We start from the raw sequence: 16,122 nt of genomic DNA, 5'->3' as shown, positions 1-16,122 counted from the left end.
AGAAACTCGGAGGTATGGTCCGTGCTTTGAGGCTCTCCAAGGGATCCGGCTAAGTTGGCATTTTCTTCCCCATCTTGCTTCTTCAACTCCCTCACCTTTCCTTGTGGGAGCACTTCCCCATAAGTCACTTTTCCTGAATTCTTGGTTCATGATCTGTGTCTGGGGGAACCCGATCTGAGACTCTTGCCTGGCTCGTACAAGATACAGTTGAGATTCAAACTAATGCAGTCTAAGTGCAGTCATATTTTAGAGTTCTAATCCCTTTGTTATATTGCTTGTCATGTCGGTATGATCATCTGTTTCAATCTCTTTCTCCTAGCATTCTGTTAGAAATTTTACCAGAAGGATTTTGGAGCCGGGTCTTTGATAGTTCTCGGTGTGGTGGTGGGAATTCAAAGTCCTTCCTAGGGATGGATGAAGTTGCAGTAGGAGCGTCTCAGATACTCTGACAAGTATCTTGGGCTTCTTCCTCAATGCTCCCACAGTCGTGTAGACATACATGCAACAACCATGCTGCTGGGATGATTATTTTAAAAATTCTGTTGGATATTCTGCTCCCTCACTAGACTGTAAGCTCTTGGGGACAAGGACCCACTTCTGCTCATTGTTGTTTCCTGGTACAGAGCCCAGTGTCTAAAAATGGAGGTGTTCAATCTTTTCAGATGTAATTCTGTAGTACAGGAAACTAGATTTAGAACTGCAGTTCTTAAATTTCATTTGCATATGAATCACCTGTGGGGTGGGGTTTAGGATTCTGTCTTTTAACTGGTGTCGCAGGTGATCCTCAACCCATTACTGATACTTTGAAAACACTGATGTACAAGGTCCAGATACTCAGTAATAACTAAGGAACACTTACGTTGTAAGTTCTTATTATATATCAGTTGCTTTGTGCCTGGCATCCTTGTAAGAGAATTATGGCTCTTAACTTAATTAAGCCACATTTAACTTCTATGAAGAGAAAAGTATTATTACCCCCTTTTTTTACAAATTAGAAAACTGAGACACAAAAATGTTAAAAGTGCTAACTTGCTCCATTGCCTATAGCTAGTAAGTGGATGTGGACCCAGGCATTCTGGCTCCAGAGCCTGTCCTCTTAACTGCTTCCCCACACTACCCTTTCCGCTGATACATGTAAGAAAATCCACGTTATCCCCAGCTTTATTTTTGCTGAGCCTTTCTTTCCAAGGAATCTGAAAGGAAAAGAAAGCTACGTAACTGCAGGAGACACACAGGAAATATTTTATTAGCTTCCAGATGGAGAAAACAGTAGAGTAAAAGTATTTCAGTAGAAATCCACGGCCCTCCTCAGGGAGCCCACTCTGGCATCCAGGGCCCCCCAGTCGTGGTAGTGCCTGTAGTCCCCCGGCCTCACCAGGTACTGCCGCCCGCGGTAGTTGGGCATCTCATAGAGGACCCACCAGCCCTCCAGCACGTGAAGGGAGCGGATCTCATTGAAGTGGAAGCGGTCGCGGAGCGAGGAGCAGTCTTCCGTGAGCTCCGCCACCTGGCCTCGGTAGTCCTCTCGTTCGTACATCCTCAGCCGGTGGGAGCTGGTCTGGGTTCAGCAATCAGCAGATGGGAAGGGTCAGAAAACCTAGCCTTTAGCAACCAATCACTCACACTGCTGGGGGAATGGGCATTTTTTTAATCTTTTCTATATCAAAGATGACAAATTAAAAAGACAACCAACACCAGGGCCATTGGGTATAGTTGGGTAGATTGCACACTGCAAAACTGAAGAGGGGGCCATTCACACAGATCAAGACATTTATGGTGCTCCATAGTTTTCTAGGGCCACAACCTACACGAATCATATTTAGTACCTACTTAGTACCATTCTTAAGTGACAATTTTTATATATAATTTTTGCTCTCTCCTTTATAGACTTAAACAGTGGTCTGGAGCTCTCCTTGGAGGATATAAAAATAATTAGATATTAAAATAAAAAGACAAATATATCCCTGGCAAAAGGCATTATTTTCAATCTCGATAGCATTAGAAGAGGCTGGGAAGAGAGGAAGTCGAATTGCTTTCCCCAAAGTGAAGCACAGGAGGTGGCAGTCCAGCCCAGGCAACTCCTTAATCCCTTCCTTTCTGCTTTGAGTCCTGCTATTCTAAAATCCCGAGAAGCAAGAGCCATCGTAACGATTAGGTTTCAGTTCTCACCTCTAATATATGGTCTGGCAAAACACTTTTAGGTAATTAATAAAAATAGAAGCTCAAGATCATGAAGGAGGCCTGTCTAGATCAATAGATTATAAAACCTTTAGAAAAATGTAAGGGCAGGCTGTCAGTCCTGGGCAAATCCTGTCTGTCTCTTCCTGAGCACTTGTTCTTTTATCTGCTTGTTCCTTCCCAGCAGGTACCCACTCAATTCCTTCTTCCTTCTTCCACCATTAAATCCTCGTTAGGAAAGGTTCTCATAAGCAGTTCATTCTGAGGTATAAAAAACTGCTAATAAGGTATCTTCCATGGTTTGCAAAAGACTCACGTGTGCGTTGTCTAATTTGATCTTCACAACAGCCTGACACACGTGGAGCAACCATTCTTAGTCTTTTCTTCTTTTAAGTGAAACTAATGACTAGAGCTTTCAGGCTGTAATCAAAGGGTCAGGGCTGGAAAGTAAAAGTCCAGATTTCCAGGCTCCTAATGCCAGTCTGGGTCCTATCAAGGCTTTCAACCCTCTGAGGGGATTTCAAATTTCCCCAGAGTGGTACATTTTCCATAGGACTCTGTCATAGGCAAATAAAAGCCTCCCTAACTGTAGAATTCCAGGCTGCTCAGGCTTTACTTGGGTAGCAGTGGGCTTTGCAGGTGCTACTAGAATCACATTGTTGGTTATTTGTTTTGCCTAATCAAAAAACAGAACTTGAGGGACCCTTGATATTCATAATGGTTAATATTTGGAGGAGGGGTTAGTTTGCCAGGTGCTGGGCAATCTCCTTTTGACCTCATCACAGCTCGATGAACCAACTGCCCTTATTAACCCCGCTTTACAGATGAGGAAGGAGAGAAGTAGCCCAGTAACTAGCCTAAGGGCACCTGGGTGTGAGGAGTTCACCTGTTGCTTATTCCTCAGCGGTGGCACAGACGCTCTAAACTAATGCCGTGCACCACTTTTGCCCAGTAGAGGTGAGCTTAATTTTAGCAAAGGAGAATACAATTTCAATTAAGAGCATTGCATCACTCAATTTTTCGGTGGAAAGAAACCTTAAAGACATTAATAAAGGGAAAGAGAACCCGGTTAGAGCCAGCAAAAGAAGGCCACCGTCCTGCAACCTGACCACTGTGTCTGGAGCACTGGTGTGACCCGAGGGCACGGCAGGCCGAGGGGAACCGGACTCACGTGGGGGATGAGGCGGCAGGAGCGGACGGAGTCGTTGAGGCCCATCCACTGCTGGTAGTCAGGGTAGTCGCCGCGCCGCAGGAAGTACTGGTGGCCCTGGTAGTCGGGCTGCTCGTAGAGCATCCAACAGCCGCTGTCCACCCGGATGGAGTTGCAGCGGCCGAAGCAGGGCTGCAGGTTGGAGTGGTCGCTGCTGCACTCGTAGTGGCGGCCCTGGAAGCCCCGGTCCTCGTAGAAGGTGATCTGCAGGGAAGGGAAGGACAGGGCTCAGAGGCCTGGGCTCCAGCCCGGCTGCGGGCCCCTCCCGCCGGCGCGGGGCTCACCTTCCCCATGGCTGCTGGATGCGGGGATGCGAGTTCAGTGCGGTGGGGCGGGCGCGCGGGTCTATATAGCAGGAGGGCTGCTGCGTTGGCAGGAACGACACAAAAGGGGCCCCCGCGTGAGGAGGATTTCCTCTCTCTCTTCTATATAATGACGGCGGGGGTGGGCGGGGGACTTATTGTATGTTTTCTCTTAGACTCTCCAGAGCTTTCGAACTGATGACCCGCGTAAAACTGTCACTTGGTGCCTCTGGGGCCTTTAAATGAAGCCTATTCAGGAGATTGGAAGCGAGCAAAAGTGCCTAACGGGGTTAATGCTTGTAATGAAACATTTTTTAACCTTTTTGAATTTCGAAATGATCTCTTTTTGAGGAACAACACCGGGTAGTGACCGGGTCAGAGGTCAGGATGGGCTCCAGCGGGAGGCGTTTAGATGAGAGAGCGTTTCCTTGGTGTGAGGATGTGGGACGTGGGATGCACCTGCCTTCTCCGCAGGATGTTTGAAGGAGGATGGGATTCTCCTCTAAGAGAACCTCCTACCAGCCTCCCCGCTGATGAGCGGGTGCAGCAGACAACACACCGGAGGAAAGGTGATGGGGGTTGGACTCCGAGGAAACCCTCTTTAAGCACCTGGCTCGGCTCTGCTCCCTGGAGACTGGACCAGGGCCGCCTCCAGACTCAGCTGCTGCCTCCGGCCCACCAGCAGGAAGCCCGCAACTTTGGAGTTCATGAGGGGACTAACGGGTGGTTATTACTCACACTGTAACTTTTTATTTAACCAATAATTTTGCAAACCAGGTGCTAAAGTTAATTAGTTCTAGCTGCTGAAAATTCAAGTTAACATGCAAATGTAACAGATTTAAAATCCTACAATCTTGGGAAGATTCTGCTTTCTGTACCTTCCCCAGCCCTGAACAAGCCTGGTTGCTCCCTAGTTAATGCTCTGGTTCCAGGCGCTAGAGTCTTCCTTCCTTACCACCCACCCCCCATCCCCCCAGCAGCTTCTGGGGCTCCACTCTTTAGAACAGGATTTCACAACCTCATACTATTTGCATTACTCTCAAGGTTGTGACAACCAAAAAATATTTCCAGACATTGCCAAATGTCCCCTGGGGGAGTGAAATCAACCCTGGCTGCAAACCACTGCTTTAGAAGGAGCTGGTCCTCAAACAGATGTAACCGTGATACACCTGTCTCATTCCTTAGTGTGGATTCTTGCTATTTAAGTCTAATGCTAATAAATTGTTTGCCCTGAACAATTTTATTTGAAACACATAAATTTAATAAGCCTGATTCACATTTTTTCTTTTAAAAATTCTAATTTTATAGAAAATTGGAAACTACAGAGAAGTAGAAAGGAGGAAAAAATTCAAACCATAGTACCGTATTTTAAAGATCACTGTGGATGAATATTTTAAAACCTCCTTTCAGTTCTGCAAGATGAAAAAGTTCTAGAGATCTTTGCACAAGGACATCCACGTAGTTAACACTACTGTACTGTGGTTACAAAAATGGTTAAGATGGTAAATTTAATGTTATGTGGGTTTTTTTGTTTGTTTTGTTTTGTTTTGTGGTACGTGGGCCTCTCACTGCTGCGGCCTCTCCCGCTGCGGAGCACAGGCCCCGGATGCGCAGGCCCAGCGGCCACGGCCCACGGGCCCAGCTGCTCCGCGGCATGCGGGATCTTCCCGGACCGGGGCACAAACCCGCGTCCCCCGCATCGGCAGGCGGACTCTCAGCCACTGCGCCATCAGGGAAGCCCTGTTATGTGTTTTTTGTCACAATAAAAAAGACACCTCATTCCTCCCCTGCAAAAAAAACCTTCTTAATTTTCATTTCTTTGATCTAATACTTTCATTTCTAAGAATTTGTCCAAAGGAAATAGCTAAAGGTACATGAAAATATTATGCACAGTGGCATTTTATCAGACCACTGTTTATAATATAAAAAACTAGATACAAATAAAATGTCCACATAAGGCATTAATTAGGTAAGTTACAGAACATCTCTTTGATGAGATGCTACACAGCTACCAAAAATCATGTTCTCAAAGAATTTATTTAATGATATGGAAAATGCTCACCATATGTTAAAATTTAAACATGAGTATATTATACACTGAAAACTACAAAACATTGCTGAAGAAAAGAAGATATAGGGGCTTCCCTAGTGACGCAGTGGTTGAGAGTCTGCCTGCCGATGCGGGGGACACGGGTTCGTGCCCCGGTCCGGGAAGATCCCACATGCCGCGGAGCGGCTGGGCCCGTGAGCCGTGGCCGCTGAGCCTGTGCGTCCGTAGCCTGTGCTCCGCAACGGGAGAGGCCACAACAGTGAGAGGCCCACGTACCGCCAAAAAACAAAAAACAAAAAAAAAAAACAACAAAAAAAAGAAAAGAAGATATAAATAAATGGAAAAACATCTTGTGTTCATGGATTGGAAGATTTAATATTGTTCAGATATGAATACTTCCCAAAGTGGTCTACAGATATAATGCAATCCCCATAAAATTCTAATGTTATTTTCTGTGGCAGTAGAAAAACCCACTCTAAAATTTATATAGAATCTCAAAGGATCCCAAATACCTCAAACAATCTATTTTTGTGTGTGTGAAGCCATTTTTAATTTTTATTTATTTATTTAATTTTGGCCTCACCGAGAGGTTTGCAGGATCTCATTTCCTGGACCAGGGATTGAACCCGGACCACCACAGTGAAAGCACTGAAGCCTAACCACTAGACCACCAGTGGACTCCCCCAAAACAATCTTGAAAAAGAAGAACAAAGCTGGAGAACTCACACTTTCTCATTTCAAAACTTACTACAAAATTTACAGTAATCAAAACAGTGTGGTACTGGCATAAAAATAGACATACAGACAAATGGAATAGAATAGAGAACACAGACACAAACCCTTACACATATGGTCAAATGATTTTTGAGAAGGTTGTCAAGACCATTCAATGGAGAAAAGACAGTCTTTTCAACAATGGTACTGGGAAAACTGGATATCCACATGCAGAAGAATGATGTTGGACCCTTACCTTACACCACATACAAAAACTGACTCAAAATGGGTTAAAGAACTAAAACTATAAAACTCTTAGAAGAAAACGTAGAGGAAAATCTTCATGAGATTAGAATTGGCAGTGATTTCTTGGATATAACACCAAAGCATAGGCAATAGATAAATTGGAGTTCATCAAAATGAAAACTTTTGTGCATCAAAGGAGACTATCAACAGAGTGAAGGGGACACCAATAGGATGTGAGAAAGTATTTGCAAATCATATATGATAAAGGATTGATATTCAAAATGTATAAAGAACTGCTGTAACTCAACAACAATAAAACACCCACCTCCAAAAAAAAAAAAACCCAATTGAAAAACAAGGCTTGAATAGACACTTCTCCAAAGAAAATAATACAATGGCCAATAAGCACATGGAAAGATGCTCAACATCACTAATCATTAGGGATATGCAATCAAAACTACAATGAGATACTACTCCACAACCATTAGGATGGCTAGTATAAAAAGCAAAATCAAAACAGAAAACAAGTCTTAGAGAGGATGTGGAGAAATTGGAAAGCTTGTGCATTGCTGATGGGCATGTAAATTGGTACAGCCACTGTGGAAGACTGTATGGTAGTTCGTTAAAGATTAAACATCAAATTACCATATGATTTAGCAATTCCACTTCTAGGCATATACCCGAAAGAATTGGTAGCAGGGACTTGAACAGCTCTTTGTACCCCAATGATCATAGCAGCATTCTTTATTACACCCAAAAGGAAGAAACAATTCAAATGCCCATTTAAGAACAGTTGGGTACACAAAATGTGGTATAGGCATAGAATGGAATATTAATCAGCATTAAAAAGGAATGAAATTTTGATAAATGCCACAACGTGAACAAATCTTGAAAACACTATGCTAAGTGAAATGAGCCAGACACAGGACAAATATTATATGATTCAATGCATTTGAGATACCTAGAATAGTCAGATTTATAAAGAAAGAAAGTAGAAGGGTGGTTACCAGGGGTTGGGGGAAGGTGGGAATGGGGAGTTATTGTTTAATGAATACAGAGTTTCAGTTTGGGATGATGAAAAATTTCTGAAGATGAATAGTGCTGGTGGTTGCACAATGATGTGAACGTGCTTTATGCCACTGAATTGTACACTTAAAACGGTTATAATGGTAAATTTTATGTTATGTATATTTTACTACAATTTAAAGCATCTTCCGTGAGCAACAAGAAAAGGGAATCAATATGAATTTTTTCAATATTAATTTCTTGATTTCAATAATGCTACTGTGGGTTAGGACTCCACGCTCTCACTGCCAAGAGCCCAGGTTCAATCCCTGGTTGGGGAAGTAAGATCTCACAAGCCGCACAGTGCAGCACACACACACACACACACACACACACACACACACACACACACAAAATCTACTGTGGTTGTAAGAAAACATTAAAATCGGATAACTCCTAGTGGTTGAAAGGGAATTAAAAAGCATTTAAAACAGAGTTTATTTTAACTGACTTATAGTCCTCTTACTTTATAAGAAGGGAATAATTAATATAATTAATGTCTTAAAATTTTTTTTACATTTCCCTTCTTGGGCTTTCTTCCTCTTTCTCCCTTTATTCATTCCATTCTGACTATCTTACACCACCAAAGCTTACATTCAAGAACTGATAATATTTCAAGGTCCTCTTTAATCTTGGGAATTAGTGCTCTGGGCACAGTTGTGCTGTAGGCAAAGCTTGTTGGTTGATTTCCTTCACCCAACCTTCCTTGTGTATTGCCCTGCTTGCAGCTAGCAGCTATGGTTTCCAGGGACACCAGCTTCAGGTTGATGATATGGTGGGAGATGGACAAAACTTGGAGCCCTGACGATATTGTTGAGCTGCTGAACTAACCATTCCTAAATTCCGTGCTACCCTAGGACTTCCTATCATGTGAGCTAATAGATTTCCACATTGTTTATCCATTGCTATGGTGTTTTGGCTACTTTCGGTCTAATGTATGCTAACTGATTCAGATCCATTTTTGGCCAAGGGATTGGGGTGAATTCTGATCAAACTTTGGAGATGAGTAGCTTACTGGGTAGAAGGTGGGGAAAAGTAATCCGGATGAGGAAAAGATGTGAGCAAACTCAGAGATTGGATGTGATTGGATGACTTGGATGAGATTGGATGTGATTGGATGACTTAACGTGATTGGATGACTTGGATGAGATGGAGTAAAGGACAACTGGGGTCGGGTAATAAGAGAGGAAGTAGGTAGGCTGGGGCCAGTTTCTTGAAAAAGGTAGAATTTTTCCCTGTGGTCAGTGGAGCAATATCAAAGGTTTTTAATCAGGGAACTGACTTGATCAGATCAGTCTTTGAGTACAAACGTAGTCGCCACTCCTTTCTAAGATTCTAGCAATGAGGGTGCAAGTAAGAAAACAAGCAGTAGAAGAACTAATGTAAGTGAATATAGTGTTATACTTCCCTATAACCTTACACAGGCAATATACTAACACACACAGATACACACACATATGGAGAGTGTATGTATACAGTTATATAAATATATATTACTGTGTGTGTATCATGTGTGCATTTATATGGACAGAGAATGCAGCTTTGGATTATCCTATATATTTAATTCAGTTCCTTGTTGGTTGGTTGCTTACCTCATGGTAAGAATCTGTAAGCTGGTGCTGTCGTTATTTTGACAAGCATCTTCCTGATTCCACAATGGAAAAGCACTGATTTTCTGAGCTGTGAGTTCTGAATTCTGATGCCACTTCTATTATTAACTGTTTGAAATTAGAATTGAACCTTAGTTTACCTTACATAAAATGAGTGATCTAGGTTAGATGACCTCCAGGTCTGAAATATGTTAAACACCACATTACTTCGTTGTGCTGCAGTGACTTGCTTTCCTCCCTCCCTCCCTCTCTTCCTTCTTCTTGGCGGGGGGGATTTTCCATTAGGAATTTCTTTGAGACTCTGAATAAAGTTCTAAACAGTCACCTCGGAAAAAGTCACATTTGCTCTGTGTCAGCTAGACATGTGTATTGAACTACAAATAAAAGAACACCCAATGGTGGTGCTGTAATCAAATGTGGGTTTATTTTACTCCCATTACAAGAAGTCTCAAGGTAAAGTGTTGCTGGCATTGTGTGATGGTTAATTTTATGTCAGCTTGACTGGGCTAAGGGACGCCCAGATAGCTGGTAAAACATTATTTCTAGGTGTGTCTGGGAGGGTATTTCCGGGAGAGATTAGGATTTGGGTCAGTATACTGAGTAGAGAAGACCATCCAATCTGCTGAGGGCCTGAATAGAACAAAAAGGAGAAGGAAGGATGAACTCCCTCTTCCTTCTGCCCTCAGACATCAGCATTCCTGGCTCTCAGGCCTCTGGACTCAGACTGATTTATTCCACCAGCTTTCCTGATTCTCTAGCTTGCAGATAATGGGACTTCTCAATTTCTATAATCACATGAGCCAATTCCTATAATAAATCTCCTCATCTATATCTATATAGATCCTATGGGTTCTGTTTCTCTGGAGAGCCCTGACTAATAAACATTGATTCAGGGGCTTGACCACATCAAGGCCAGCATTTCTGAAACTGTGACATTTCCCTCGTACTTGTCAGCTCTTGAGTGTAAATGTCTGAAATAAGAGGGAATTGTGGCACCAGGGCAGCTGCTCCCTTTCATTAGGAAGGCAAACATTTTTCCAGAACCATCTCCTCTCTCCCCATCAGCATTCCTCCACTGAATGTTTCAATGTCCAGAGAGTGTCATGAGACCAGTTCAGCATCAAAATCAAACGGGAAAGAAAAAAAAAAAAAGGCAAAATAATGAAAGGAGAAAAAAAAAAAAAGAGTCCGCCTTCCAGAGATTTGTGAACTCAATTTTGCATACAATTTAGGGAATTAAAAAATCTTCTGAAGCCCATTGTAGCCAGCTTCAGAATCCCTGATTTAAGAAGTGGGTCACGCTATCTCTGAACCTCAGCTTTCAGATCCTCACTCCTCAAAGAAAAACTGAAGAGATATCTCACTATCTGGTTTGAAGAAGCAACGTGTTTAAAGGCCAGAGAATCAAGTAAGATAATGTATTATGAAGTGTTTTGTAAACTGTAAAGCTCTGCTTCATTTGAAAGCATAGTTCTATTGTGAGAATTTTCTTTGTTACCCGTAGATCATACACCTTGATTTCCACGTGCATCTCGTACGTATGTGCGTGTGTGTGTGTGTGAGTGTATAAATAAAATAATAAATGTAGGACAAAAGGAAAAACACAAGCAAACCATTGCCAGGAAAACAGAAAATATTTTATTACTTTCCAGATTGAGAAATGATGCACGTATTTCAGTAGAAATCTATGACTCTCCTCAAGGAGCCCACTTTAGCATTCACAGCCCCCCAGTCATGGTAGCGCCTGTGGTCCCCCGGCCTCAGCAGATACTGCCTTCCCCGGTAGCTGGGCAACTCATAGAGGACCCAGGAGCCCTCCAGCACATTGAGAGAGTAAATCTCATTGAAGTGGAAGCGGTCCTGAAGAGAGGAGCAGTCCTCAGTGATCTCTATCATCTGGCCTCTGTAATCTTCCCTCTCATAAAGTCTGATCCTGTGAGAGCCAGCCTGGCCCATCCGGAGGTGGAAAGAGGAGAAAAGCAAACCATGAAATGATTCCAACACATTCATACCATTCAGTTTGGTGAGGACCAGCTCAAGCCATTTTCAAATATATGGTAAAAATGAATTATTTCTGAATCTTTGTATACTCTTCATTTTCCAAAGGTGGAGATTCAGTACCTTTCCAAGATCATAAAGTGTGACTAAAAATTAAGAAGGAAATCTCACTCTTTAATATATTCAAATATTTCCCAGGATGAACTGTTAATCACACTCAGGACACTGTACCATAGAGAAACCCAAATCCTTAACAGCTTATGACTATTTTTGCCATTTTGAAGAATTATTTTAAATTTTCAAGCATGTGTCTTTGAACAGTAAAGTCAGTTTATGAAATGAATTACTCTACATTGAGTTTAAAATAAATCTTGGAAAAATCACCAAGGGCTTAGATGCTTTTGTTTCTGTGGAAAGCAAAGTGAAACATCTGAAATCTCTCAGTTACATACTTGATTTTCATTTAGTAATTTATGAATAGAATGAGGAAAAATGGGAAAGAAAAATGAGTAAGCCCAAGGACTAATTTTTAAAAAACTTAGTGTTTTAAGACACATATGAATTATTTGTAGCCTGTGTATAAAATCTCTGCATTGCTCTCTACTGAGAAAAAGTACTTTTATTTGTACAGGTGGGGAAAACCAAAACATGCAATTGGGAGGCAAAAAGGGGAAAGAGTCTTACAAGAATGAACCCTTGTAAAATTTTCCTTTTCAACTCCTGTCAGCTCAGAAACTCACTAGCACCTAATTATTTTTCTGTTGGATATTAGTGTTTTTTCTACAACTCCATTGTAAATGATTCCAGGTCAGGACCTCTATTTTATACATGCCCGGGGCAGCGGATACATTCTTACTCAATAAATATTTGTTGATTAACTGGTACCTGGGCAACAATTTACTTCTGTTCAAGGCAAATTATATTGAACTAATATACCACAGCTTGCCTTTTCCCCAAACTCTCAATTATTCTAAATGATCACTACTCCAAATGTTTAACCTTTGCTTGAAACTATCCATTCTGGGTCCAAAGTGAACCAGAATGATATGGAACTGGACTCACGTGGGGGATGAGGCGGCAGGAGCGGACGGAGTCGTTGAGGCCCATCCACTGCTGGTAGTCGGGGTAGTCGCCGCGCCGCAGGAAGTACTGGCAGCCCAGGTAGTTGGGCTGCTCATAGATCATCCAGCTGCCGCTGTCCACACGCACTGAGTTGCAGCGGCCCAAGTAAGGCTGCAGGTTGGAGTGGTCGCTGCTGCACTCGTAGTGGCGGCCCTGGAAGCCCCGGTCCTCGTAGAAGGTGATCTGCAGGGAAGGGAAGGACAGGGCTCAGAGCCCTGGGCTCCAGCCCGGCTGCGGGCCCCTCCCGCCGGCGTGGGGCTCACCTTCCCCATGGCTGCTGGATGCGGGGATGCGAGTTCAGTGCGGTGGGGCGGGCGCGCGGGTCTATATAGCAGGAGGGCTGCTGCGTTGGCAGGAACGACACAAAAGGGGCCCCCGGGTGAGGAGGGGATTTTCGTGTACTCTTTTTTCTCTTTGCTGTCAGAATCCATGGGGCTCATTGTGGGTTTTGGTCCCATTCTCTCTGGAGTTTCTATCACTAGCTGATGCTATTGAGACAGTTTGGAGAAAAAAAAAAAAAGTAATTTGGGACATTGTCTATTTAATAATAGAAGTAGAACTTCAGCCATTTCATATATAGTCCACTCTTTTATTTGTATGGGTTGGGGAAAAACAAAACAAAACAAAAAGCGGTGGAGCAAAAAAGTCAGAGTCTTAATACGGCGAATATAAACTGACCTGTACGAAGTATGTGCCATAATATTGAATACGAAGGTTAATAAGAAGGAAATGACCTGCACTGAATACTGAAAATTTCAAATTAGTCTTTTAAGAGAGCTTCCTCATTAAAGGGTGCAAGAAATTGGAATGTTTTACCAAGAAGGTTCACAAAATTTCAAACTTTCAGTGTGGTTAAAAAAAAAACAAAAACAGCAAATGCAGATCTTTATTATTTGGTCTGATTTTGTTGCAGTCATACGTGGAAGTAGACTGAAGATTGGAGGTTTTATCTTGGTTACTTGTAATTCAAAAGGGAGAATAGTTTTAAGATGATTAATCTCAGAAAGAAGAACGAAAAGGGAAATTTCTAAAAGCTTAAGGAAATAAGAAAAAGTAATGCTTTTAAAATACAAAATCAGATTACCTCTTAGGTTATTTATAAAAGAAAACCAAATTCCTAAGAAACCCATTTCTGGTAGGATCTAGATACACGTTTGTTCTATGGGGAACAAGAGTACACAAAGCTTTTGACTTAGAGGAAATTAACTGCACGAACACAAAGAGGAGCTATAGCTGGAATGGTGTAGCGAGAGGGAGGAATAAACATCTAGAAGGTTGGACTCTAGGAAGGCTTTAGAAAATATCAGCCTGGAAGAGGATAGTCTGATGGACTGGAAAGAGCGCTGGAGGGGAAGATGACCTATGCCTTTAGCCTCTTTGATGTTCAAAGAATTAGTCACAGTCCTATGTTGACTCATTGAAATACTTTGTCTTTCCTTTGGGTCATAAATCTTTGTAAGTTGATATTTATCAATTAGACACCAACTATGTATAATATGGTGTTTCAGTTCTTGTTATCCAGTATGTAAAGGCATGTATTTGCAGAGTTACTTATGTTAGCCTAGTGGAATATATGCAGCCAGAATCTAAAGAATAAAAATCATTTTAATTAAAAATGAAAAAAATAAGAATGAAAAATAATAATAAATTAAAAAAAACCCCATCATTTTGCTCAGAGCTGTTTCTCTGGGGAGTGTGTTCATGGGTGAAAGCAGTAGAACATGAGAACCCTAATGCAGAGTCCCAGAGAGCGTCTAGAGGAGCAGCATGGGGGTGTCAGTGGGGACCACCACTTCAGCTGACATGCAGCTACAGCCGAAATTTAGGATCCAACTGGAGGACCAAAACAAGGGCACTTTGGGCTTGGCTTTTTCATTAACTGGGAAGACGGAAGGCTTTATTTCAGCCTGGGGAAAGAAATCGGGAAAACCCCCTACTCTTCTCATAGAATTGAAATGTGAATGCTGTGGGCCAAAATGTGGCTTAATTTCAGTGCTCTACAGAAAATTCTGGGAGTGACAGTTGTGTATAAAACCTAAGTCCCAAATTGTACTTAGTGTGCTAAGTGAACATAGGTTGAGACCTGACACTCCTTGCACCTGTGGCACAGAAGCAGCGCTCTACACCAGTTTCCTGGAATGAATGATGGCAACTGTCTTTGCAGGGAGAACAAGAGAGAAGAAACACCCTGTTGTCCTGAGCTCTGGTCCAGGAAGTAACCCTTTGTCACTCTATAAATATTCACATGGTTTCAAACAAAAGTGAAGAAAAAAGAGACTAGTTCAGGTTCAGATTTTGCTGCATGCAGGGTTAATGATTTGTGTAGCTAGTGTAAATAGTCTACAAAATGAAGTGTATAAGAAATACCACTTTCCTTATTTTCTGTAACTCAGAATATTTTATGAATCTAAGTCTCATTCCACTGGGATGGAGAGAAAATTTAACTTCACTCATTGTTGGGATTTCCTCTCCTCACTTACCCAGGCTCTATGGTTGGGTTTCGAGGGCTTACATGGTACCAAGGCGTTTCATGGTGGGGGAGGATTCACTGGAAACTACTGTGATGTCCATTGTTGGTGGATCTTCCCAGTTTTCACACCAATGTGGAAATAAGAACAGCCTTGAGGGCTGTGGACTTGGAGATGTATTTCGCTTGGCTGACACAGTGTTTAGATGTTTTTGGTAATGCTTTAGGTTGGTTCATTCTTTCCACAGTTCACCATACTACCCATTACTCCTTGTCATCTTTTTTTTTCCATCTTTATTGGAGTATAATTGCTTTACAATGGTGTGTTAGTTTCTGCTTTATAACAAAGTGAATAAGCTATACATATACATATGTTCCCATATCTCTTCCCTCTTGCTTCTCCCTCCCTCCCACCCTCCCTATCCCACCCCTCCAGGCGGTCACAAAGAACCAAGCTGATCTCCCTGTGCTATGCGGCTGCTTCCCACTAGCTATCTACCTTACGTTTGGTAGTGTATATATGTCCATGCCTCTCTCTCGCTTTGTCACAGCTTACCCTTCCCCCTCCCCATATCCTCAAGTCTCTAGTAGGTCTGTCTTACCCCTAGGTTCTTCATGACATTTTTTTTTCTTAACTTCCATATATATGTGTTAGCATACGCTATTTGTCTTGCTCTTTCTGACTTACTTCACTCTGTATGACAGACTCTAGGTCTATCCACCTCATTACAAATAGCTCAATTTCGTTTCTTTTTATGGCTGAGTAATATTCCATTGTATATATGTGCCACATCTTTATCCATTCATCCGATGATGAACACTTAGGTTGTTTCCATCTCCGGGCTATTATAAATAGAGCTGCAATGAACATTTTGGTACATGACTCTTTTTGAATTATGGTTTTCTCCGGGTATATGCCCAGTAGTGGGATTGCTGGGTCATATGGTAGTTCTATTTGTAGTTTTTTAAGGAACCTCCATACTGTTCTCCACAGTGGCTGTATCAATTTACATTCCCACCAACAGTGCAAGAGGGTTCCCTTTTCTCCACACCCTCTCCAGCATTTACTGTTTGTAGATTTTTTGATGATGGCCATCTGACTGGTGTGAGATGATATCTCATTGTAGTTTTGATTTCCATTTCTCTAATGATTAATGATG

At 42.2% G+C, this 16,122-nt stretch overlaps 2 protein-coding genes across 2 annotated transcripts; both read right to left on the bottom strand.

The window, feature by feature from the left end:
* Window positions 1-1,285: 1,285 nt before the first annotated feature.
* On the bottom strand, window positions 1,286-3,681 carry LOC115849163 (gamma-crystallin F). Its single transcript, XM_030850541.1, has 3 exons — window positions 3,673-3,681; window positions 3,350-3,592; window positions 1,286-1,558 (listed from the first exon to the last, which is right to left on the bottom strand). The coding sequence occupies exons 1-3, from the start codon at window positions 3,679-3,681 to the stop codon at window positions 1,286-1,288; spliced, it is 525 nt and encodes a 174-aa protein (XP_030706401.1).
* A 7,368-nt stretch (window positions 3,682-11,049) lies between these two features.
* On the bottom strand, window positions 11,050-12,767 carry LOC115848414 (gamma-crystallin D). Its single transcript, XM_030849495.2, has 3 exons — window positions 12,759-12,767; window positions 12,436-12,678; window positions 11,050-11,322 (listed from the first exon to the last, which is right to left on the bottom strand). Exons 1-3 carry the CDS (start codon window positions 12,765-12,767, stop codon window positions 11,050-11,052), a joined length of 525 nt encoding a protein of 174 aa, XP_030705355.1.
* Between the last annotated feature and the right edge of the window lie 3,355 nt (window positions 12,768-16,122).

This window comes from Globicephala melas, chromosome 7 (genome assembly GCF_963455315.2).
Source record: "Globicephala melas chromosome 7, mGloMel1.2, whole genome shotgun sequence".
Classification (NCBI taxonomy): Eukaryota; Metazoa; Chordata; class Mammalia; order Artiodactyla; family Delphinidae; genus Globicephala; species Globicephala melas.
The sequence above is the reverse complement of the archived record's forward strand: the minus strand, read 5'-3'. Positions and strand labels throughout refer to the sequence as shown.